Source organism: Artemia franciscana, chromosome 21, assembly GCF_032884065.1.
Source record: "Artemia franciscana chromosome 21, ASM3288406v1, whole genome shotgun sequence".
NCBI lineage: Eukaryota > Metazoa > Arthropoda > Branchiopoda > Anostraca > Artemiidae > Artemia > Artemia franciscana.
This window is the reverse complement of record NC_088883.1, coordinates 17,460,759-17,487,763: the sequence shown is the minus strand read 5'-3', so window position 1 is coordinate 17,487,763 and position 27,005 is coordinate 17,460,759. Positions and strand designations below refer to the sequence as shown.

Below are 27,005 nucleotides of genomic sequence, written 5' to 3'. Positions count from 1 at the left end.
TAACGACATCAAACAGCTCCGTCTTTTAAAAATCTGAAAAAGTGGAAAAATACCATTCCTCAAAATTGAAAACTATGTTGAAAGGAGATTCCTCCTTTTTTATGTGTCTAACAGATCCTCTTCAGCTTTTCGAATCGCCCACGTTTTGCTGATTATCTATGGTTTTACGCTATTTGCTGATCATCTATGGTTACGCTATGGATTATCTATGGTCAATTCTAGCCTTTCTAGTATTTTTCTTCTCTTCATTAACGGGAAAATTTATGTAATTTTTCGGCAACACTAGTGAAGTGGTGAGCCTGTAAAAGAAATGTCAAAACATAGGTGACAAAAAATTTTACATTGTAACATCAAAAAAATCTAATTTTTGTGGATTGTGACGGCTCTTGAGGTCGTGGGACTGGTCCTTTGTTGGATGTCTATATACATTTTATGTCGATAGGTAATATATGCTTATTTTAGGGTATCACGTTGTATTCACATTGAAACAGTAGAATAAAATACTGTATTTTTGGAGCAATCGGAAAATAGAAAGCATAGTTAATCTGTTATAATTCAAGGGAGCAAACAGTCATTATCCTCATTCCCAATTGCAACCGTCTCCATGGGTTTGGGCAGTAAATCTTCCTAACCTGTTTAAGTTGTTCCCATTTATAATAATGATAGACAATTGCTTCTTTTCAAAGCATCTAGCCTTGTCAACGACTTTTGGGAACCACCACTTATTTCACTATTTGCTTGATACATACATACAGCTATTCCAATGATTGGAATTTCGAATATTAGCTGCAATAGGCCTTGGTGGAATGTTTCCGAAGTGGAGGAAAAATCTGCAATATTTTAGACAAATCTTCATAGTAGCCTACAACTACTCTTCACTCATCTCGATTTGTAAGTTTTGGCTACATTTGCGTTTAGGGCCTTAGAAAGGCAGAATTTAAACGACAAGTTATTGGTAATTTCAAAAACATTAGACCTGCTTGAAACATGCTTAGAAATTAAACCATATTTCCTTTTTTTGTAATTGCTGACCTTTAAGTACTCTCTGAAACTCGTACCCATTAAAAACATATTTTCTATCCCACAAAATCAAACAGTTCGTGGTAACGAACTGTAAGTAAGGAGTGGCTCAATAGTAATCGAAACTCTAAAAAACGGAATTTTGATACCAATAGATACATCAAAAGAATCGTATTTCTTGCCGATTTTAATATATAAGTTTCATCAAGTTTAGTCTTACCTATAAGTAATGATCCTGAGAAAATTTGCCTCATTTTAGAAAAAGAGGGAAACCCCCTAAAAGTCATAGAATCTTAATGAAAATCACACCATCTGATCGTTTTCAGGGAATTTTTTCTGGTGGGGAGTCGGGGGAATAACCTTCCCCCCAAACCCGTGGAAGGGAGGATCCATCGTTACGTGGGAGGATCTTTCCATACAGGTATTTTTCATTGGGTAAGAGAATTTCGGTGAAAGGGGCGCTGGATTTTCCATTATTTTTCAAAATGTTATTATTTAACAAGGAGAAATAAAATAAAAAAAACAAGTTTTTTCAAGTGAAAGTAAGGAGCAACATTAGAACTTAAACCGAACAGAAATTATTACGTAAATGAGGGGTTTTGTCCCCTCCTCAATGCCTCGCTCCTTACGCTAAAATATTGTTAGTAATTTCAAAAGTGCTATTTATTCAAATTAAACGGCCTTTGTGATTCAGGGGTCATTCTGAAAGAATTGGAGCAAAATTTGAACTTCAGCGCAACGAGCGAGGTATTGACGAGGGGGCGAACTCCCTCATATACGTAATAAAAATATACGAATATAAAAGTTCGTTACGTAAGTTAATTCGTAAGTTACGTATATTTATTACTAATAAAAACGTTCGTTAATAAAACTAAAAGTTCTAGGGGCCTTTTTGAGTAGCCAAAAAAATTGGAGGGCAATTAGGCCCCCTTTCCCTGCTCCTTTTTTCGCAAAATCATCCCATTAAAATTTTGAGAAAGTCATTTAGCCAAAAAACGTAAAATTAATATGCAAATATCGCCTTAATTATTCATGAACGGTGAGCCAAAATCATAACCTGCAATAATTCAAAAACGTTCAGGAATTAAATAAAAAAACAAGTTTTTTAACTGAAAGTAAGGAGCGACATTAAAATTTAAAACGAACAGAAATTATTCTGTATATGAAAGGGGCTGTCCCATCCTCTACGCCCCGCTGTTCACGCTAAAGTTTGACTCTTTCTCAAAACTCTACTTTTTAAAACAATAAAAAAAACTTTAACGTAAAGACCGGGGCTTTGAAGGGGGAACAGTCCCTTTCATATACGGAATAATTTTTAAGTTTTGTTGTCGCTCCTTACTTTCAGTTTAAAAAAAACTGTTTTTTTATTCAATTTGATAAAAAAGGAGAATAATCTCACAAACCTTTTGTATTGTGGTTGCAGCGGTAGCTGAACTTAGTAACGGACGAATCTCGGCCAAAAGCTACAAATTCTTCTTACATCCTTTCAATATTCGAAGGGTATTACACGGAACTTCATTCATTGGAACTTCAAAATTGATCGATTTTCCCCTAAGTAAAGGAAATTGTTTGGGTCTTAAGTCTCTGGTCTACGCTTAAAGTGTTTTTCACAAAACCTGAAATTTATCTCTTGACCACTTGAGATGCTTCCCAATTTTCTACTTGAGCTTTATCTATGCTTTGGCTTCCTTGAGTACTTGAGAGGCTTTTGAAGATAAGCTCTTAAAACGTTTTCTTTTCCGATTCTAGAAGGATATGAACTACTGTTTATTTCATGATGCTACTAGTTTAATAAAATGTTTATTCATCCCACAAATTGTTGAGTGGCTCTGACCAGCTATGGATGAACTATTTATATAACCACACAATTATGAAACTAATTGACAAAAAGGCTCCATAATTTTACTCCTTTAAATTTGTTCTTCGGATATAATAACGCCTTTCATACTGATTTCCTGGCTCATCCATCTGGACGTTTCTATATAAATTGGTTATAACTTCCTAATTTAAGGTAAAAATGAAAGTATCAAAGATAGTGACTAGGCGAAACTGTTTCATAATCTGTCTGCTTATGTTTACTATTTAGAAAAGAAGCAACAGTCTCTTATTGATTTCCTTATGCTTGGATCTCCACGAGGGGCTTAAGTTCTAGTTTTAGCGGAACAGCAAAAGCTTCTTAGATAGAAAGAAGAGAAGGAATTTGTCTTTTTGACATATTGGAAGCTGTTTAGAAATAGTTGAAATCTGGGAGTCACATAATATGCTCGTTGCTTCCATTATCATCAAATTTTTTGGTGGTTTCCTCGATAATAAAATTGAATTTTTAGAAATCTCTAAGGAAATTAACGTTTGTAAGTACACAAACTTTAGCAATAAATACAAACTTTTAATTTTCGCTTATATTTCAAGGCGATTTCAGAGAACCTATTTTTTATATGGGGAAATTCGGAAAAGCCCAAAAAAGTTGGGTTAGTGGAGTCCTTACAGCATTCTGCAATGTCCTATGAGGTAAACACTCATGACGATTTACATCACAATCAATAAATTATATAATAAGACAACACCTTGGCATTAAAGGCTGAAATCTAAAAATAAATGGGAAAATAAAAAATATAGAATTAAAATATAATCATAAAGTTGAAGTGATAGATGTTTTACTGTCTATAATTAAAAAATGAACACTTAGTGTGATAAATACTTCTATTTTCATATCCTTTATGTTCCTCAAACAAAAATAAAAATCATTTAGTTTTTTACTCATGCTATTTTCTTAATGCTATGTTTGTGGCGTTTGATATATGTCGTCATATTCAGATGAGATTGACAATACACCTACAGAGAAAAATTTTTGGGGAAAGGGGTAAGTTTGTCAAAACTGCAAAGAAAGACAAGTATTGTTTACGATAGTTTGCAGAAAATCGGGGAAATGGAGGAAATTATAAGATCTTTAGAATAGGCTCCCAAGCCCGGTCTCTTCCCCCGTTTGCGTGTCCACATTAGGCCTGTGTGAAATGATATAAAAGAAATATCTTGCATGTTAGGGATATTTTACTGAAATTTTGGGTGAAAATATGTCTGTGTGACCACAGGATCGTAAAAAAGGATTGTCGGCAATAACGTTGCAGAAGGAAATGTTAGAACGAAGACAACTGTTCTAGACAGAATATTATTTTCCTTTATGGTCTCAAATTCTTTTCCTTGAGTCTCCACCAGAATCTTATATTTAATTTTTTAGCAATACTTTCTAGCTTTAACGAAAAATATGAAATATCTTGGAGAGATAAACAGAAATAGAGACTGGATTTTGATCTAGCTATCGCCGTCCAAAAATATATTTGGCTAGCAATAAATTGTTCTTGTAAATAGATTTAGAACCTATTCAGTGGGGTTACAGAGTTAATTCTAGAGACTAGGATTCTACACAACACAGGCATATTTTACTTGTATTTTAACGCATGAATTAACTTCAAAATCTTATGGAAGGAGGGATATGTCTTCATTGTCTTTGAACTGCCTTGATATCTTCATGCGCATAGTTGTACAGTTTTTTATCATAAAAATTACTCGTAGTCTTACTTTATATATTTGTTAACGTCGATAATTACTAGCCAGATAGTGTGATATAATACGGTTGGCATCTGAGGTGTCTCCCAATTCGAAGGTACAACAATCAAATTTTAAGTGTCGGAATGTTTACAATAATCATCAAAGAGAATGCTTCTAGTTTTTGTCTTAAATTTTATGCATTTTTATTAAGTGATAATACTTCATTATAGTGACTGTATGTAGCCAGATCTCATTAAAAGGTGACCAAATTAAAATTTTTGGCGGGTTTACCATGTTTTGTCGCATGATTTACACCCATCCACGCATTGCACTCCCGTCTGATTGCAGAAAATCAGGAAATTGGTACCTAGGCTATGCAGACCACTGGTCAGCATGCAAAAAAAAATATTCTGTTTTGTCTCATGGCTTGGGAGTCGATTCGAAGCTTGAAGGAATTTTTTTAGGAGGAGGGGTTAAAGGGACTTAAAATTTTGTGTCTGGGGAGCAAAACATTTTTACCTGGGCCTGATAAAAGAGCCTATGGTGATGTTTTCTTTGTTTTATTGTTGTCTTTAGCCCGACCGGCTCTGTGGCTAGTTCTGTTATAATGAAATTCAATTATTTAGAAAAAATTATCAATGAGTCATACAGATTCAAAGAGTTGACATCATTTGTTGATGTTCTGTATTCTCAATTTATTTATTTTTCAGAATCTATTCTTGGTGGTGACAGCCTTGACAGTCTAAGCTCTGGTTCTATGATGAGCTTCTCTAACAAAGGACAGATGGCATCGAAAAACCAAGTATTTGTCCAGCGGGAGATGTCACCAAGCCCACGTCTTAGCCGGAGTAACAGCATGAGAAGCAGCAAATCTGACAAAATATATTCAGCCCTGATACAAAGAGTTGAGGATATGGAGAATGTGGAGACGATGGATTCTGTCATGGCTCAAAGGTGAGAAATGTGTGAAAAACATTGCAGAAACAGTTATAAACGGCAGTGCATCCATTTTCAGATGCATTCAGTACTGAACAAAAAACAGTAAATTATTCAAAGCCGAAACTTCTTATGAAACCTCTTATGACTTAATATTCAAGAAAATAAATTGAAATGTCATAAAAATATTCAAGTGACTCCAGAACCTTAAAAGTAATATTTGATGCCCAACGAATATTGCCAAGTTTATTTGCGAATATCGACTTCATTCGGTGTCACCAGGCATGGCTAAATTCTATAAATTTGGTTTTTAGATACTTAATTTGGCCAAATATATCTACCAAAATTAATTGGCTGGATTTTTGGTTTAATGAACCCTTAATTTGACTTTTAATGGGCGCGTAAAGTATGGAAATTTCAAGACTTAAGTTTTTACGCTTCAAATTTTTTACCCAGATCATACACTTTAAGGATCCTTCACTACTGAAAAAGAGTAGATTTCAAAAAGAAAGTTACAAGGGAAGTACTTTACTTCAAGACAAAATGTCTACGCTTTCTTGTTAAAAAAAAAATGTGGCATAACGAATTAATATTTTTAAGAAAAGTAAATTTTGGACTTCGGAGTCTCTAAGCACAAAAGCTTGTTTCTCACATAATCTTGTGTTGTTCTTGCTATGAATGTCCGAAATCAGTGAATGTCGATAGTCACCGGTGAATGGCCGAAATATCTTTTTTTCTGTTTAGATTTAGTCATTATTGCCAGCCAACTCTTTCATTTTTATACAATGTTTGATGGTGGCAGGTAAGGTTTTTAACCCATTTCTGAGATTTGCAACCTAATTTGACCTAACAAAACTTAACTGTTACCATCAAAGCTTGCATAAGACTGAAAAAGCTGATTTGTAAGGCTAATTGAATCCAAGCAGAGGAAAAGGAATTTAAGATATTCACCGGTGAACGTCAACATTAACCAGATTTCACACATACACAGCAACATTGTCACTATCGTTAGAGGTAACTTTATACAAAAATAATTCGAAGGAAAAAGTAAAAACTTTACCACTGAGACTCATCTATTTGCTCTTAGCTGCTCTACGATACTTTACTAATGAGGAGAGGAAAATATTCGAGAAAGAAGAAGAGCAAGAAAACTTATAGGTATGGGGAAATGTACTATCCTACTCAGGAGCTACTCGAATATTTCAGGAGCTACTGGGTTTCCTCTGGAACCCAGCCGTTTAAATTTGGCTTGTGAGACTTTTCGGTTTAATTAAACAATTTTCTTGGTAAAGCTACTTAGTTAGAAATAATTAAAGGTTTGTACTGTATCATCAATTCAGCTAGATGAAGGAAAGGGCCAATTTGTTTTACTGGTTCTTGCTGATTGGGTTATTGTGTTCAAACAAAATGTTGCAACCCTGCCTTAATTTACTTAGCAACTCGTCTAAGCTTAAGACACAAATAATATGGGATCATCATGAAGCTAGTTTAGTTCTTAAATACTATTTATTCTTTTTCTCCCGTAGAGATTGAGTAAATGCTATTGGTTTCAAAAGAAAATTGGGTTTAAACCCAGGGGCATAACCTCCTTGGTTAGAAAGAAATGGATAGTATAAGATTAAAAAAAAATTAACCATTAATTTAGTGAGGCTTTAAATGTCTTTCTATTTTTCACGGTCTTTCCTTATCTTTTCTCATAAATCGTATATAGTTTCTTACACGTATTTCATTCTTTTGGAATGTTTTCAGGCTATACTACCCTCCAAATCCGATGAATTCAAGCCCATCTTCTCAGTCATATGGCCGTTCAAGTTTTGGAAACTATGGAGTCCTGCCGACAAAATTAGGGACTAGAGAAGATGAATGTATGTTGACATCTTTTCTCTATTTAGCTTGTTTGTTTGTCTTAAGTTCATTCCCTTCCCACTTATCACAAATACTGAATAATTAAAATTCAGTCCAAGTTTAGGATTGGAAAAAAATGAAACTTTTCGCATTCTTGTTTGTTTTTTAGACTTGTATTTGACTCAGAACAAAAATTTAAGTGCATGAACCCTTGCTTTTTTTTATTCCATATCGTCTTTCAAAGGGGAAAATACAAAATGAAATAAAAAAAAATGCTTGTCTATATATATATATAAAAATGAATGTATGTCTGAATGTGCATTACTAAACCACTAATATGATTGCCATCGGACTTATTACTACCGACTACTACCACTGCTACCACTACTACTAAGGCTAATATTATAAAGGTGAAACTTTCAGAAGATGTTAAAAAAAAACACCGTTTGCATGAATGTTGTAAAAGACATATTAGTAATGTCCCAGGAACAGCTTAGGGTAATAAGTTGGAACTTCTAGGGCGTGTTGAGTGCATGTTGAACTAAACAAAAAACCCAACATATTAATGTTACTACTACAACCGCTACTATTACTACTGATATTACTACTGCTGCTATTACTGCTACTGCTACGCCTGGTGTCACTGCGACTACTTGTGGTGGTTACTGCTTGTCACTGTGACTGCTTATGATTACAAACACTTTTGACTGCGATTTCTTACGACTGTGACTACTTGCGACTGCGACTCCATTTATTTGTGACTACTAGTGTACCTCTTGTGCCTATTACTGCAATTGATTGTGATTTTAACATTGGTCACTTACTGCGACTATGCCTACATGCTATTGCGACTGCAATTACTTGGGATTGTGACTTGTAACTGTGACTGCAATAACTTGCGATTGCCGCTACTTGTGACTGTGACTAGCTGCAATTGTGAGAGTCAAACGAACATAAGTCACAATTGATAAATATGTGAAACCGAAAACGAAAGGAAATTATAGTGAATAATCAAGTTAAACTTAAAACAAACCGAAATTACTACAAACAGGAGTATGACCGCCTATAACTTTTCTGGCCCAGAACGGCATTTGCATTTTGCTGAAAACGAAAAATATCTTAAACATTTTCTCTCTTATAACATTAGTAAATACAAAACTGCTGAAACTATCAGGAAAGAATAAAAATGTATATTGCACTTTAAATCTGCATTCTTTTTTCCAGTAATCTTGGTCAATATAACGAATCTTTTTCTTTCTTTTTCAATATTAGGTCAAATGAAAACTCGCAGCTCAAAATAAGAATTGCTTTAAGTGAATCACAAGGAACAATCTAGTCTTTAAAGGCTTAAGGGCGTTGACTCTTTCCCTGTTTGTGGTAGTTTGTTATTGATTGTAATTTCTGTTTCTTTTGGGTTTTACTTCTTTATTGATATTGGTTCGTGATCGTTTAACACTTGAGTTACTATTTGACTTTATTTCCGCTCATATTCGGTTTAATGTAGCTCTTTACTTTTCTTTAAAAAATATGTTTTGTGGAAAGAATTTGTCTTAATCAATTGAAAATCGAAAGACCAGCTATGGATAAGAAAAAGTAGAAAAATAAGATTTCCCACTTATTCACTATTATTGAGCTGATGTGCGGGGGGGGGGGGATAGTCTTGGATATTTTGTTTCAAATTTCTTAGAAAAGAAATAACTTGTACCAGATACATTGCCTTCTTAAATCGTAAATCAAAAGATCCCTAATGTCGAAAATCAGAAGACACTAATTGTTTACCTTATATACCCAAGGAACGTGTGGGACTGTTGAGTGGAAACTTTAAAGAAGTGTTAAAAGGGGGTCAAGGATGCCTGGAATTTGCTTCTCAGAAAGTGACACCCTTACTCCTCTAACTTTTCTAGTATCCCCGTCTGAACTGTTTTCAGTTTTTAATGTCTTATTAAAATTGTCGTTGTAAGTTATTACAGACTGTTTTAAGAGCTATACTGCATGAGAAACAGCGATTTTTAGAGCCACCTTAAGGTCAATAAGTGTACTTAGCTTGACCAAAGGCTGTGATATACCCCCAAAATCCCCGAACCCAACCTAGCCTAATCTATACAAGTGTTATAATGTCATAATGACAAAAATCTACACTGACATACATGAATAAATCCACAGTGACATAATGGCATAATGGTGCTGATGAACGTGAAGCACATCAAAGGCAATTGCAGAAGTACCAACCACATTTTGATTGACATATATCACTAATTCACTGACCGCTGAAGAATATGTCTCTCTCTTAGTAAAATTCTGCATGTTTTATGCTTAAGCTATGTATTTAAGATATAAAAAATAATTGTAAAATATAAGCCATCAAATTACTCTTAATTTTGAGTGTCAAATTACACTTATTTTAGAAATTACAATTATAAAATGTCCGTTCCAACTTTAGAAACATTTTTTTTTGGTCTAGAAGGAAAAACTGTATTTTGTTTTTTCTGTGTTAGTCAAGCTTCATCATATCCGAACCAGTATTTGCGTTATATTTTGCTGCTTCTATAGCACACTTAAATAACGAAGATGTGATGCCTACTACCCCATGGTATGAGTCAAAACTAGTTGTCAATGAACAAATATTTGTAATTAACAATGTTCTTGCAGAAAAACCGAAACTGAACATCGACAAAAGTTCTATTTATGACCCCTGAGCTTAAACAGGATATGAAATTATATTCTTTAAAAAAAAAGCTACAATTTCTTCTAGTGCTATGAAATGTTTGTTTACATGACCTTTCCATGAAGGTTCATCGCCAATGAGCACCAATAGCTATGTATAAGTATTATCTTGTTTTATTACTCAGGAGAGCGGGCAAACTTTCTAAAGATATGAAATTTGAAGGGTCAGTTAATCTGGACCTATGATATTGATTGAAGTAACTCCTGGACAAACGCATATTTCAAAACAATTGTTTGTTCAGAAAAGTGTTTAAGTTTGTTACTGTCACCTGGTGACATATTGTTTAGGTAGGCTGTTTGTAATCTAGAGTTGACACTTTTTTCTGCAGGTCATGCATCTTCACTCAGCCTTGTGTCAACTGCTAGCTCACTGTATAGCACTCAAGAGGAAAAGCAAGCTGCAGAAATTAGAAAGCTAAGAAAGGAACTAGTGGAAGCCCAGACAAAAGTGAATACTCTAAGTGGTCAGCTCTCTACAAACGTAAGTAAGCTTTTTTTCCCTTACATCAAAGTTTACTTGGGGAATACTGGAGGGGAGACAGACCCAAGGACCTAACCACCTAACTAGAGACCTCTATTTATATGGATCTAGAATCCTCACTTGACTTAAATTTCAGTAGGACCTGACATTTCCATTATTTGGGAGATATATATCTAATATATTTTTGGTATTGGACGTCTCTATTGCAATATTAGCCTCAGATTGAGAGCTAGATCAAGGCCCGTACTTGTGTAACTACTTATAAGTCCTTGAAGGATTGAAAAGTTTTGTATGAGTCTGATTTAAACCAAGCGTAGTCTAATTTACTATTGAAAAGAATCCAAAAAGATACACAAAAGGGCGAGTTGGAGGTGGCACAGGTGCAAGAGCATCACCTTTGGCCCTTCAATCGTACAGATTGAAAACCCTTGAAACAAAGATTCGGCCGGTAGGGGGATGGTATATCAATGCTACACGAGGCTTCTGGAGGCAGCTTGGTAATGAAAGGGTTTTATTTTACTGTTCAATTGGTTTCGGCCCTGAAAAGGGCAGCTTGATCAAAATAGCTGTCTCAGAAGTTTCAACGACTATCCCTTGTATAGCATGAGGCTAGGAGGGAGGGGATAAAAGTAATAATGATAACCTATGAAAGACATAGAGCTTTTTACCAAACCAACGGTATTGTGTTGGTTATGCTAGAGCAGAGCTGGAGCATATACTATAATTACAGAGGGTTTGAAAATGACGAAAATTTCCATTTAGTTCGTTGTAATTACTCGCGTTGACCTTGTTTAATTTCACACAAGAGACAAGAGACTTATTTATTATATATCTTGTTCATAAAAAGTCAAACAGTTAGTGGTAACGAACTATTAGTAAAAAGTAACTCGGCCCAATAGTAATCAAAACTCTAAAAAACGGAATTTTGAATAATTGAAAGAATTGCCGTTTTATGCTTATTCCAAACATATAAAATTCATCAAGTTTAATGTTACCCATCAAAAGCTACGGGCTGGAGAAAACTTGCCTGATTTGAGAAGCAGGGAGGAGACACTTGCAAAAAGTCAAGTGATCTTAACGAAAATAACACCATCGAATTCAGCATGTCGGAGAGTATTACCATGGTGGTTTCAAGCTCCCAACTACAGAAATATGGATTTTTTTTGCCAGAAAAAAGATCACTGCGTGTTTATTTGTTGTTTTTTTTGTTTTGTTTTTAGGGATGATCGCATGGAATCAATTGTCCTAAAAGAACCCGGAGCAAGTTTAACGAAATCAAAAGTTCTAGTGCCATGTTTAAGTGAACAAAAAGATTGGGTGCACCTAGCTCTCATTCCATGCCCAGCCCCCCCCCCCCCCCCCAAAGACATCCGACAAAAATTTAAGATAGCCATTTCATTCAGCGTAGTTGAAAGGTTCAATAGCTATGCTTCCGAAGATGACACAACCCTCCATAGTCCCTGAAGAAAGGGATGTAATTTTCACAATTGACCCAATATTGTCCACATATAGTATTTGTCATTGGGAAATATATAGAAATTTTAGGGATAATTTTCTCTGGGGAGGGGGGATATTTTGAAACAATTTGCTTCTCTAATTTAATTTCTGACAGTTTTCAGATCATCCCAGGAAATCCCCTTCCCTCCCTCCGTGTAATATGTTTCCTGGAAAATTCCCCCAGAAACTTTCCTCTTCGCTGAAAATCCTCCCCGTTTAGTAAACCTTACCTCCCTCCCAGCAGAAATTTTTTTTTAATAGCATAAAGAGCTGAACGAGGGGTTTGGGAAACTATTAAGTGAGGATGCTCAAGTTCCTTTCTAATAATAAAAAAAAAGAAAAAAAAAATGAGTAGCCCAGCAAAACTCTAAAGTCAACTATGCAAAAAATCCCATAAATCAGCCATAGCAATCGTCTTAAAAAATTATATATTGATTTGAAATAATACAGATTCAAAATAAACTGTCAAACAGAGTTAAACGAACAAAAAGAATAATTAACTAAAAATAAATCTATACAGTTATTGATGAGTGGGTGCAGAATAAAAATCTTGACGAACAAGGGAACAAAACTATTTGCTTACCGCATATGCAGTGCTGGTACCGGCTGATTTTTTTTACCAGTTAAGCTACATGTCTCGTTGGCGCGAAAAGAGATGCTCAGGATGGAGGATTTCATGAACCCGTGGGTTTCCTAAAATACCGACACCAAATTTTAAATACAATTCATCATGGCGTGTTGAAAGAGTTGTAAGTGAAAATTGTTTTAAAAGGGAGTGACAAGGGACTTAGGGAGATTTAGACACTGCCAGAAGAGCTCGGTATTGGATCCTTTTCAGGCGGTCCTCCTGGTCCGAAGTCTGGCCTTAATGCCAAACAGGACAAGCAGCATAATCTACCAGCGGTTTGACAAAAGTAAGAAAAATACGTAATAGGTGGGGGGCTGGGATACCATGACGAGCAAGGAGTTTTAAAGAAAGGACACCCAGGTTTGGCCGTTTGGTCATCTCCTGTTTCTGTTTTTCTTATTTCAGGTCATGTGTGAGGTAAATTCCCAAAAGTTTGATATTGATAATGCCTTAAACATTCTTTAAAGCAAGGACTGAACTGTCCCTCAGCAGAGAAAAAGTTGGTACGAGTGATTTTTCATGATTAACGATCATTTTGCCCTCCTCAGCTTGGCGTGATAAACTCGCCATTATTCTGTCTGCCTTACTTGAAACACTCTTTTTACCTAGCTCCAGTACGGATAAATCATCAACGAACTTAAAGCAATCCGTCTCATCATTTGCCAACTCGTTTACCATAACCAAAAAAGTGGAGGGCTTAAAACTGTTCCCTGAGGAACTCTGCAGTAGATTAGCTGGGGATCAGAATAGGCTGATTTACACTTAGTTTTTTTAATTCTTCCTGAAAGAAAATTTGCAACCATTCTTACCAAACATACATTGACATTAAAATTTGTCAAAAGCTTTCTGATAAGGGTTCTATTGAAGATCAAATCAAATGCATCACGAGGTTGAACCAGCGTTTCGTTTCATCTAGATGCTTTAAAATTAGTTTCCAATACTGTTGAAAGCATAACCCCTCTGGTAATAAAGAGTAGAGTTTGGTGCATCACTGCTAATATCCATGTAAAAAATTGTTTGTTTTTTTAATATAGCTGTGAAATGTGTAACATATCATCCTTTTCTTCCCTTAATATCCATGCCTCTGTGCTACAGTTATTTATACTCATTACTTTCGATCAAATGAACTAAGCGGTGACCTTATTTCTTTTGCTATCTCCTATGTTTCTAAAATTAGCAAAAATACTTTGTACTTATGATGTTTTACAACGTTTAATGTCTTTCCTGTAAGACATTGTTAGCCTTTTAGTCCAAACACATGCAAAAATTGGAAGCAGTATTTTCAGTTTTGGGTTTCAAACCACCAAGTAAGATAGATTTTGCAAGAGGTGCTGAATATAGAAACAAGTCATATCCCCCCCCCCCCAAAAAAAAACACATACCCAGGCCTCTCGTCACATTTTATGGTTCTTTGTCTTCATTTCTTAATATTTGGATGTCTTGTTCCTATGAAGTTTTGCTCCACTTCTCCTTCAAAATGAGTTGGAACGCTTCCAAGATACTTTATCTTTTATTGAATTGTCTGGATGTTGAATTATATGGCTTTGGGTTGCACCGAGTTGGTTTGTGAATGGTCGAGCTGCTTGGCATTAAAAGCTTTTTTCTTCTGAAGGAGAAAACAACTTAGGAAGCATTCACACAGCAACCGTGCTACGTTCGGTTATATGTCTCTCCCGAGTCCCCTTTTGTCATGTTTATTCAAAATTGGTACTATTGCTAAAAATTGCTTTGCAAATTTTGTTTCAGGTCTAAAAGTCGTATCTGGCATTCCCAGACATCTGGGATTATTGCCAAATATGGTTTGCTTAGCTGTTTTCAAATAGAGAATCGATAGGGCAGTATAGATAAGATGATTAAATTGTAGTTGAAAATATATTGCCCTGCTGATCCTCCATTTGAGAACAGCTTGGAAAACGGTTTTACCATTATATCAGAAAAGTGCAAATGTCAAATACAACCTTCAGCTATGACAGTGACAATCTATCTGTTTATGTTTTATCTTTTAATATTTTTATCTGTTTATCTTTTAATTTTTAGGCCCATGTCGTATCTGCATTTGAGCAATCCTTGTCGAATATGACAAATAGACTTCAACAACTACACTTAACTTCAGAGCAAAAGGTAGGCAATTACATTGACAGCTCGCTTTTTACGATACCAATTTAATTTTTATCTGAAACTGTTTAATCATGAAACTGTTTTATATGAAACTGCTTAATTATATAGCAAAAAAACTGGAGTGAGATATAACGGTCGGTATAACTTATGAGATATAACTGTCGGTTATAATCTATCAAAAAATTTTAGAGGTATCCAAGAAATCGGGTAAGTCATTTTAATAAATTCCATCAAAATTGACGTATTACGAGGTTTGCATGCAACGATAACCATGTTTTGACCTTTTTCTTAACTATTTAGTATCTGTTATGGCAAATATAATTACGTATTCAAGTTGCATTCCTTTGAGGTAACCTCAAATTTATCTTACCGTAAACAACACAAGTCCCCTTGATGGAGTTCATAGGCTACTTATTTAAGGGTTAAACTCAACATAGACATAACTAGGCTTGGTTTAAAAACCTAATTTCCTGGCTTATCAATCCACCTCTAAAACTTTTGAATCAATTAGAAATATATGCAATTAAAAAACCTACATATTTAAAGGGGCTTACAACTTTTTCCAGTGGCTACTATCTGTTCTAAACCCCCTTTATAGCTAAACATAGCTATTTAAACAGGAGGAATTGGTGCAACCCTATGTGAAAAGCGTCTAACCCACAGAAACCTAGAACTGAGAAAGCCGGATTTAGAAAGACCCCGCTACCAAGAATTATTTGCCATGTTAAACTATATGAGACATATACAGTAGAGAACGCTCTTCTCACTTTTTCTCATTTTTAAAGGTTCTGGCTTTGCCATCTTATGAAATAAACTCAAGAGTTTTTAGCCATTCGTATAATACCATGTGAGCTTAATGTAGGATTTCCTACTTTCTGTTTGTCCATTGCGACGCATTTAGTCAACCTTTTCTAATAGGTTAAGTATTTTGTTAACCTAACTTAAATTTAGGTAGCTATAACATTTTTACCCATGGCAGTTAATTTATTTTGTTAATATTCTCCTCTACAATAGAGAATACTCTTTTTTGGGTAATTTGAGATATCCTTAGATGGTATGTATGTAGCGAATTTACATAGCCTCCGCTCAATTTGAGGTACTAACCGTAATGTTGTCCAAAGAAATTCACAAGAAGTGTGCCTTTCCTTTCCTAAGAAAACAAGAGGGGGGTCAGAATGACCCGGTTCTGTAGAAGACCAAAAATCACGCAGACTTTCAATTCAAATTAATAATGTTCTCCCTCTCAATCCACCTGAAATTCTACAGTAAACCTATTTGAAAAATTTGTTGTACCAAGCTAGTGATAAAAAAATGTTGACTAATTATTCCATTTTTGTCCAAAACTTCATTCTCAAGCTGCAAAACTGAAAAATGTTTTACAGATAATCCTAGTATTAACCAATAATAAGATTACTTCAAGTAAAGCGAGCAGAAGTTTTTTTAAGGTTACCAAAAAATGTATTCTTCAAATAAAAGTAAAGAGCCATATTTAAACATAAGACGAGCAGAAATAGAGTCATATGTTTGATTCAAACTTAAAACGAATAGAAACTGAAATGAATAATCATTTTCAGTAGATACTTCAGTGGATAAATAAATGGTTTGAAAGCGAACAGAAATAAAAATGAGTACTTAAGTTCTACTTAAAACAAACATAAGTTCGCATATAAAGGAGTTGAGATACCGCCCCTTAAACTTGCTAAAAGGCCAGAGCGTCTTTTAGCTTAACTAGAAACGTATTTAAATATTATGACGCAATATGCCATAATAACATTGAGCTTAGTATATTACTATTGCAATAACAATATATAATAAATTTTATATCATTTAATATATTATAATAACAATATATTATAAGGCTTAATTTTTTGTAGTAATATTAAGCTTAATATCACCTGATATATATGGCTTATGCCTTTCAGGATAATGAGCTAAGTGAGCTTCGATCCTTGATTGAAAATCTTAGAAAACAAGGAATTGACGCCGGAATGCAATTGAAACCTCTGGATAGTAAGTTTATTTTCTTTTTCTTTTTTAAGCATACTAAATTAGAAATATTACGCAGCCAAAAGAGTTTCATATCAAACTAAAACATAAATCAGAGATAAGTAAAATAAGAATAGCATGACATGTGTTTAAAGCCAAGAAATTGGTGAAAATCGAATGTATGCCTTATAGACTATTTTTCTTTTGAAGATAGTGGAACAAAAAGGGTTGATAAAGAGAAGAATAGAAAATAGATACAGAACAGAGAAGGCTGATGCTCAATGAGTGCCGTTGGGGGGTGGGAAAATACATTGAATGGAAGTAGAGATTATCCTTTTTGTGGTTCCTCCTGTCAAATATTGATTCATGTCTATTTTTGTATAATAGCCTTAAGTCTATAAATGAATCTTTATTTATCGGTGAGTTACTTCTGAATGCCTTAACTCTTATAAAAGTAAACACACTCTTTTGGAAACTTCATAGAAAAATCTTAAAACTTTCATAGATTATACTATTTACTTGATTTATTATACGCTTCTCCTTTTAATCGGTTGTGTTTTCAGTCTTAATCCTAATATAATATAAATATTCTCCGCCCATTTATATATGAATAATTGATCAAACGGAATTTTTATTAAAACAAAAGTTAATTTACGTATCTCCTTACAATTAGTTGTGTTTTAAGTCTTAATCCTAATATAATATGAATATTCTTCGCCCATTTATATATGACTTTATATTTTGACTGATTTATATATATATAAATATATATATATATATATATATATATATATATATATATATATATATATATATATATATATATATATATATATATATATATATATATATATATATATATATATATATATATATATGACTAAATTATGGTTATATATATATATATATATATATATATATATATATATATATATATATATATATATATATATATATATACTAGCTGTTGGGGTGGCGCTTCGCGCCACCCCAACACCTAGTTGGTGGGGGCGCTTCGCGCCCCCCCCAAGCCCCCCCGCGCGCGTAAGTCGTTACGCGCCATAATAGTTACGCGCCATTGTAGTTGTGTCCCTATGTCCCACCTGTGAATATAGATATATATATATATATATATATATATATATATATATATATATATATATATATATATATATATATATATATATATATATATATATATATATATATATATATATGGTTTTAACTACGTAAAACATGCGAATATACAACATTCTTTGCTGTCCCATTGTCTTTGCATATAAATAGATTGTCAGGTTTACCGACTCTTGAACATGCAACATATAATGGTCCATGGGAAAACAATCTGTATTCAGATCTATACCTCATGATTCTAATGATTGCCCTTGAGCTTTGTTGATGGTGATTGCTAATCGACCATTCCCTGTCCCGGTGTCCCGGTCGTCATTTACATCCCCCTGTTTCCCCCGGTGTCCCCGTTGTAGTTGTGTCCCTGTGTCCCGGTCGTCATTTATATTCCCTGTGTCCCGGTCGTCATTTGTATCCCGGTGTCCCGGTCTGTATATACATTCGTTTTTTAGTTTTGTTTTTCTCCTTTTTTTTCTTTTTTAGCTTATTTAGATTTTTAGATTTTTTAGTTTTTTTATTAGTTTTTAGTTTTTTTTTTCTTTTTAGTTTTTTTGTCCCGGTTGTCATTTATATCCCCCTGTTTCCCCCGGTGTCCCCGTTGTAGTTGTGTCCCTGTGTCCCGGTCGTCATTTATATTCCCTGTGTCCCGGTCGTCATTTGTATCCCGGTGTACCGGTCTGTATATACATTCGTTTTTTAGTTTTGTTTTTCTCCTTTATTTTTTCCTTTTTTTTTCTTTTTTAGTTTATTTAGATTTTTAGATTTTTTAGTTTTTTTATTAGTTTTTAGTTTTTTTTTTCTTTTTAGTTTTTTTGTAGTTTTTACCTTCTTTTTAGTTTTGTTATTTTTTTTTTTTACTTATGTCCTGGTCGTCATTTATACTCCCTGTGTCCCGGTGCTTTGTTGATTGCTAATCGAACATTCCTTTTGTCCTGGTCGCTTTCTCTTTGAGTGTCTTTTTTTTTTTTAGTTTTTTTGTAGTTTTTACCTTCTTTTTAGTTTTGTTAATTTTTTTTTTTACTTATGTCCTGGTCGTCATTTATACTCCCTGTGTCCCGGTGCTTTGTTGATTGCTAATCGAACATTCCTTTTGTCCTGGTCGCTTTCTCTTTGAGTGTCGTCATTTATTTTAGCTTATTTTTCAGTTTTTTCCTTTTTTTTATTTTTTTTTTATTTTTTATTGTTTTTAGTTTTTTACCTTTTTTTAGTTTTTTTTAGTTTTTTAGCTTTTTTACTTTTTTTATTAGTTTTTAGTTTTTTTTGTAGTTTTTGCCTTTTTTTATTTTTTTTCAGTTTTTTTTTTAGTTTTTTATTGGTTTTTACCTTTATTTTAGCTTATTTTTCAGTTTTTTCCTTTTTTTTTAGTTTTTTTTAGTTTTTAGTTTTTTTAGTTTTTTACCTTTTTTTAGTTTTTTTAGTTTTTTTAGTTTTTTAGCTTTTTTATTAGTTTTTAGTTTTTTTTGTAGTTTTTGCCTTTTTTTAGTTTTTTTAGTTTTTTAGCTTTTTTATTAGTTTTTAGTTTTTTTTGTAGTTTTTGCCTTTTTTTAGTTTTTTTTAGTTTTTTAGCTTTTTTATTTTTTTTATTAGTTTTTAGTTTTTTTGTAGTTTTTGCCTTTTTTTAGTTTTTTCAGTTTTGACGTCACCTGATCCAGTTTTTTCAGGTGACGTCACCTGATCCACACATCCACAGACAGACAACTTATTTTTATATATATAGATATATATATATGACTAAATTATGGTATATATATATATATATATATATATATATATATATATATATATATATATATATATATATATATATATATATATATATATATATATATATATATATATATATATATATATATATATATATATATATATATATATTGATTTACATATATGACTTTATGACAAATGTATATGATATATGACTAATACATATATGACAAATGATTTACATATATGACTTTTTTATATATGACTAATTGATCAAACAAAATTTTATTACGAGTATAATGCAGAAGAGAACTGAGTGGTCACAAACATAGGTTGTCATAATTCTAGCTTATAGGTGAAAGTTACAGCTGAAGAATTGTCGTAAAATCGAACGTTTCGCAAGAAATATAAACCTTAATTAAGTTATACCCTACATTTGATCAAGTTGGGTCCCATAGAATGATCTACTGTTTATTCTAATTCATATTCTTTGTATTTTTTCTGGTATTTTTTGTTCATTATGTAGAATATCCTTTTGAACGTACAAAGTAAAGGTTCCCGAAGCATATTCAATAAAACCAGCAAAAACAAAATAAAAATTAGGTCCAATCTTTTTTACTCCTGAGAGACTTTATTAATGGTTAATTATTGCGAAAAAATTCCAAATTAGCAGTTTTTGTCAAATACAGTATGAATCTGTTATAAAGTGAAGAAAAGAAATAAGAAAAGGGAAAGTAAATAAAAAAGAAAAATAGTGCTTCATTCAGCCTGTAAACAAAACATAGGTAGCGCAATAGCACCGCCTAAATAAAGCGCGATGTGGGATGAAATGTGTATTGTTTATTTATTTTTTATTTTCAGCTTTTCACTGGGCTATTGCCTATAGAAGTTTGGAGGAGGTTCTTTCGATTGGAAATTCAAAGTTATAGTGCCTTTCTTAAGATTCATAAGGGATTGGTGGGCAACCAGTCCCTCTCCCACGCCCCTTTTTTCAACCCTTTCCTGAAACCTCACTAAATCTAAACTCACTATACTTATGCAGGTTGTCAAAAGGGCGCCAATATCACCAATATTGCAGGAACGGCTTAGGGTATTAAGTTGAAACCTTTAGGGTATGTTGAAAAGAATGTTGAACTAACCAAAAGACACTGCCACTACAACTACTATCACAACTGTTGCAACTACTCGCGACTGTGGCTGCGGCTCCTTGTAAATAGTTTTACAGGTTCCATTGAAAAGCTTTCGCCAGTGCATAAGTGAGGAATTTTTAATCTAACATGGGGGAATTTATACATGGGAAGTGTATTTTTGAATAAACAATTCTTATTTCAAGCAGTGAGTTTTATTTGTCATAACATCAACAAAAGTGAAAATAAGAAACAAAATCATCATATTAACAAAGATCAATGAAAAGATGTAATGAAATGCAGATTTACAGTTTCAATATATTAATATTCATTCCTGAAAGTCTCAGCAATGCTGGGGTTATAAACTTTCTAAAAGAGAAAGCGCTTAAGGTATATTTTCTTTTCAGTAAAATGCAAATGCCGTTCTGTCTTTATAAGGTACAGGGGTCGTTAGTCCTACTCTGGTTGGTGGAAGTTTCTGTTCGGTTTAAGTTTAACTTGATCGTTTTGTTACGATGTCGGTTCATTTTGGATTTCAATTACTTATTGATAGTGATTTTTGTTCGTTTTGTACTTGAATTACTATTTGAATTTATTTCTACTCGTCTTGGGTTTGATATTGTTCTTTTTTTTCCTTGAAAACTTCTTTTTTGGAAAGATTTTTTTTTAAAGTGATACACATAAATAACCACAGAAGAAAAAAACATACTAAAGCCGATTATACAAGGAGATAAATTTAAAAAAAAAACTTTCCGAAAAAGAAGTTTTCCAAAGAAAAGCAAAGGTCATGTGAAACCTAAGCTCAGAAGAAATAGAAACCTACAATAACTCAAAATCAAAGCAACCAGAAATTACTGTAAAAAATAAATCAAACCCAAAACGAACAGAAATTAAATAATCAATCATAGAATTAAAACATACAACAGGCAATAATATAAATGAATAAATAAATCTCAAAACGAGTAAAGCAAAAGTTGAATCTGCAAATCAAGCTGAAAACGAACAAAAATATTTTTCTATTGGGGCATAAGTGAAACCCAAAACGAACAGAAATTAAACAAACAATCTTAGCAAACAAACAAACAATAGTTGCTAATACAAATGAGTAAATAAATCGTAAGGCTAGTGAAACTTAAATTGAATATGCAAATCCAGTTTGAAACGAACAAAAATCTCTAAAAAGAAGAGTTTGGATTTTGCCTCCTTCTTTCACTGTAAAAATCTAAAACCCACAGCTTCATTGGTGCTTTACTGAAAACTACATTTATCTTGGATAGCCTTGAAAATTAAAAATAAAACCAAACTGAATGTTTGATATACAATGCTATTAATTGTTTTAAGATCAACAGTTCAAGATTTTATTTCACTGCAATTTTATTTTCCTTTCCAATGCTGCAATAACTAGAAAGAAAATTTTGTAATATAATTCGTTTTCATAAGCACCAATGACGTAGTAGGTTTTAGATTTTCACAGTTAGAAAAGGGGGCAGTATCCAAACTCTTGTTTGTAAAGAAGCTCTATTTGTCTTGAACAGTCTTGGAAAGACCTAATAAAATGAAATTAAATATTTGATATATAATGATATTAATTGCTGAAAGATTGTCAGTTCAGAATTTAATTTTACTGTAATTTTTATGTTTATTTTCAATGTTGCGATAAGTGCAAAAGAAAATATTTGTAATATAATTCGTTTTCATGGAAGCGCCTCAATAACAAAATATTCGTTTATTTATGCCTCAATAACAAAATATTTTTGTTCGTTTTCAGCTTGATTTGCATATTCAACTTAAGCTTTACTCGTTTTGAGATTCATTTATTCATCTATATTAGTATCTGTTGTATGTTTTTTTATGATTGTTTATTTAATTTCTATTCGTTTTGGGAATTATTTATTCTTTAACGGTGATTTCTGGTTGTTTTGGGTTTGAGCTATTGAAGGTTTCTATTTTCTCTGATCTTAAGTTTCATATGGCCATTTACTTTTCTTTAGAAAGTTCTGTTTCAAAAAGTTTTTTTTTAATAATTTTTGTTCGTTTTTTATTGCTAAAGATTAGAGTTATTCGAAATTCCCTATTTCATAATATTTTTTTATTCCAAAACAAATTAACATTTTTGGTAAGAACTAGTAAATTAAACTGAATATTGGATATATAATGATGTTAGTTGCTGAAAGCTCACCAGCTCAAAAATTTCTTTCACCTAGGCCAGATTTAAAGCTTTGACGCCTCTAGGCTCAAACATCTTTGCCACTCCTTTTTTGCAAGATTTTCGGGGAAATTCCAAAAACTTCGGGAATAGTGAAAGCCACACGGCCTAGCGGGCCTATTGGTAAATCCTGGCCTGGTTTCACTGCAATTTTCATCTTATTTTCAATGTTGTAATAAGAACAGAAAATATTTGTAATATAATTCCTTTTAGTAAAGCAGTAGACCTCGTACTTTTACCGTTAGAGAAACGGGTAGGAATCATACTCTTGTTTGTAGTGAAGACAAGATTCGGTAGAAGTACATAACCTCTATTCCCTGAAATAACCGCGGTCTAACAACTAATCCTTAATCCAATTCACAAAAACCTTGTACGCCTCCGGAGGAAATAACTTAAAATACTTGCCACCGGGATCGGACGAATTGTGTCGACCCCGGGGTTTTTGTTATCTGACGTTTAAACTATTAAGAAAAAAATTTTTATCTCAAAATTTATATGGAATAGATTTGGGGTAAAAAGAGCTAGGGGGGCTAGATGCACTCAGACCTCTTTTGAATCTTAAAAAGAGAACTAGAACTTCCAATTTCTAATAAAATGAATCACCTTCGTTGTTTACACGACCACCCCTTACATAAAAACTGTATACACCTTCGGGGCATAGCTTAAAACACTTGCCCCTGGGCTCTGGGGGGGGGGGGGTGTCGACCCTGGAGGTTTTTTTTATCTGATGTTTAAACTATTTTTTTTTAAATTGCTATCTCAAAATTTGTCTTGGATGGATTTGGGGTAAAAAGGGCTGGGGGGCTAGTTGCGCTCGGACCTCTTTTGAATCTTAAAAAGGGAAGTAGAACTTCCAATTTCTAATGAAATGAGCCACCTTCGTAGTTTATACGACCACTCCTTACATAAAAACCGTATATGCCTCCGGGGCATAACTTAAAACAGTTGCCCCTGGGCTCAGGGGGGTTGTGTCGACTCCGGAGTTTTGTTATTTGATGTTTAAACTATTTTTAAAAAAATGGCTGCCTCAACATTTTTAAGAACCATATATGCCCTCAGAGCACAAGTTACAACGCCTCTTCTCGGGCTCTGGGAAATTGCGTCGATAACGGAGTTTTTATCTGACAGTTGAACTATTTTTAATAAAATGAGTATCTCAAAACTGTAATCGGACGGGTTTTGGGGAAAAGAGCGCGGAGGGGCTAATTCCCCTCAGATCTGCTTTGACTCTTAAAAAGTGAACTAGAACTTATATTTTTCAATCAATTGAGCCCTCTCTGAAGTTTATACGATTATCCCTTTCATAAGAATCACATTTTCGTAACCCTTGGACATACGGGTGTCGACACCAGAGTTTTTGTTATCTGACCTTGGACCTTTTTTAAAAAAAATGGCCATCTCGAAATTTGTATTAAGTGAGTTTGGGGAAAGGGCGTGGGGGGACTAGTTGCCCTCCGATCTCTATTGATTCTTAAGAAGTAAACTAGAACTTTCAATTTCCATTCAAATGAGCCCTCTCTAAAGTTTATGCGTTTATCTCTCTAAAGTTATTCCATAAGAACCATATATGCCTCTAGGACACAACTTACAGCGCCCCAGTCCGTGAGGGGGGGGGGCTAATCGCCATCAGATCTCTTTGGACTTTTAAAAAGCGAATTAGAACTTTCAATTTTCACTCAAATCAGCCCTCTCTCAATCTCAAATCAGCATCCTTTCCATAAAAACCGTGTATACCCCAGGGCATAACTTACAACGCCTACCCTCGAAACCGGGGGCGTTGTGTCGACACCGGAGTTTTCGTTACATCATCTTCGAACTATTTTTAACTAAAACGCTATCTCAAAATTTTATTGGATGGGTTAAGGAGAAAATGGTGGGGGGCTACTTGCCATCGGATCACCTTTAACTTTAACAAGTGAACTAGAACTTTCGATTCCTAATCAAATGAACCCTCTTTGAAGTTTATACGAGCATTCTTCCCATAGAAATCATATATCCAAGGGCATAACTTACAACGCCCGCCCTCGGGCACTTGGGGCTGTGTCGACACCGGAGTTTTTGCTATATGACGTTTGAACCATTTTAAAAAACGAATATCTCAAAATTCTTATCGGATGGGCTGGAGGAAAATAGGACGTGGAGGAAGGGGGGCTAGTTGCCCTCCGATCTCTTTTAACTCTTAAAAATTGAACTGGGAAATTCCATTGCCAATCAAATGAGCCCTGTCTGAACTTTATACGAGCATCCCTTTCATTAGAACCATATACCCCCCCAAGACATAACTTATAATGCCCGCCCCCGGGCCCCTGGGGGTTGTGTTGACACCGGTATTTTTGTTGCCTAATTTTTGAACTATTTAAAAAAAATTGCTTTCTCAAAATTTGTATCAAATGGTTTTGGGGAAAAAAGTCCGTGGGGGGGGGGTAGTTGCCCTTCGATCTCTTTAGACCCTTAAAAAGTGAGTTAGAGCTTTCAGTTTGCAATCAAATGAACCCTTCATGAAGTTTATACGAGCATCTTCTCCATAAGAATTATATACGCCCCCAAAACATAACTTACAAGGTCTGCCCCCAGGCCCTGGGGGTTGTGTTGACACCCGTGTTTTTGTTATCTAATTTTTGAACTATTTAAAAAAAAATGGCTTTCTCAAAAATTTGTATCGAATGGGTTTGGGGAAAAAATTCCGTGGGGGGGGGTGCTATTTGCCCTCTGATCTCTTTAGACTCTTAAAAAATGAGTTAGAACTTTCAATTTGCAATCAAATGAGCCTTTCATGAAGTTTATACGAGCAAACTTCATGAAGTTTATATGCCCCGAGGGCATAACCTAGAACGCCTGCCCCCGGGTCATGTGGGTCGTTTCGACACTGGAATTTTTTTCTGACCTTTGAACTATTTTTAACAAAATGGCTTTCTCAAAATTTGGGGAAAAAGGGGTAGGGGGCTAGTTGCCCTCGGATCTCTTTTAACTCTTAAAAAGTGAAATAGGACTTTCCATTTCCAATCAAATGAGCCTTTCCTAAAGTTTACACGAGCATTATCTTCATAAGAAACATATATGCCCCCAGAGTATAACCCAACGCCTGCCCCCTGGGACCTGGAGGGTTGTTTCGACACCTGAGTTTTTGTTATCTGAAATCTAAACTATTTTTGAACAACTGGCTATCTCAAAATTTCTATCAGATGCATTTGGAGAAAAGGAGGTGGGGGCTAGTTGCCCTCCAATCTCTTTTGACTCTCAAAACTGAACTAGAACTTTCAATTTATTATCAAATGAACCCTCTCTGAAGTTTATACAAGCATCCCTTCCACAAGAACCATATACGACCCCAAAGCATAACTTACAACGCCTGCCCCTGGGCCTTGGGGGGCATTGTCAACCCTAGAGTTTTTGTTATAGATCTTTGAACTATTTTTCAACAAAATGGTTCTCAAAGTTCTTGCCTGATGGGTTTGAGGAAAAAAGGACGTGGAAGGGGGGAGGCTTGTTCCCCTCCGATCTCTTTTGACTCTCAAACAGTGAACTGTAACTTTCAATTTTCAATCAAATGAATCTTCTCTGAAGTTTATACGAGCAGTCCTTCCATAAGATCCATGTATGCCCCTATGGCATAACTTACAACGCCTGCCCCTTGGCCCTCGGAGGTTGGGTCGACGCCGGAGTTTTTGTTTCTATGATCTTTGAACTATTTTTAACAAAAAGGCTATCTAGAATTTCTTATCTGATGGGTTTGAGGAAAAACGGCGTGGAGGGGGGGGGGCTAATTGTCCTACGATCTCTTTTGACTCTTAAAAAGTGAACTATAACTTTCAAGTTTCAATCAAAAGAGCCCTCTATGAAGTTTATACGAGCATCCTTTCCCTAGGAACCATATGTACCCCAGGGCATAACTTACAACGCCTGCCCCCAGGCCTTGGGGGGTAGTGTTGACCCTGGAGTGTTTGTTATCTGACCTTTGAACTATTTTTGACAAAAAGGCTCTCTCAAAATACCAAATATTTTATTAGGTGCATTTGGGAAAAAAGAACATGGGGGGAGGCTACTTGCCTTCTGATTACT

General features: G+C 34.2%; 1 protein-coding gene across 1 annotated transcript in view; it reads left to right on the top strand.

Annotated features, from left to right (window-relative positions):
* LOC136040698 (neuron navigator 2-like) overlaps window positions 1–27,005 on the top strand; it is a 56,610-nt gene that overhangs the window by 1,755 nt on the left and 27,850 nt on the right. The window contains exons 2-6 of the mRNA XM_065724998.1: window positions 5,277–5,520; window positions 7,252–7,367; window positions 10,401–10,552; window positions 14,715–14,798; window positions 16,718–16,805. Coding sequence (XP_065581070.1) covers window positions 5,277–5,520; window positions 7,252–7,367; window positions 10,401–10,552; window positions 14,715–14,798; window positions 16,718–16,805 — 684 coding nt within the window. The remainder of the gene's footprint in view (window positions 1–5,276; window positions 5,521–7,251; window positions 7,368–10,400; window positions 10,553–14,714; window positions 14,799–16,717; window positions 16,806–27,005) is intronic.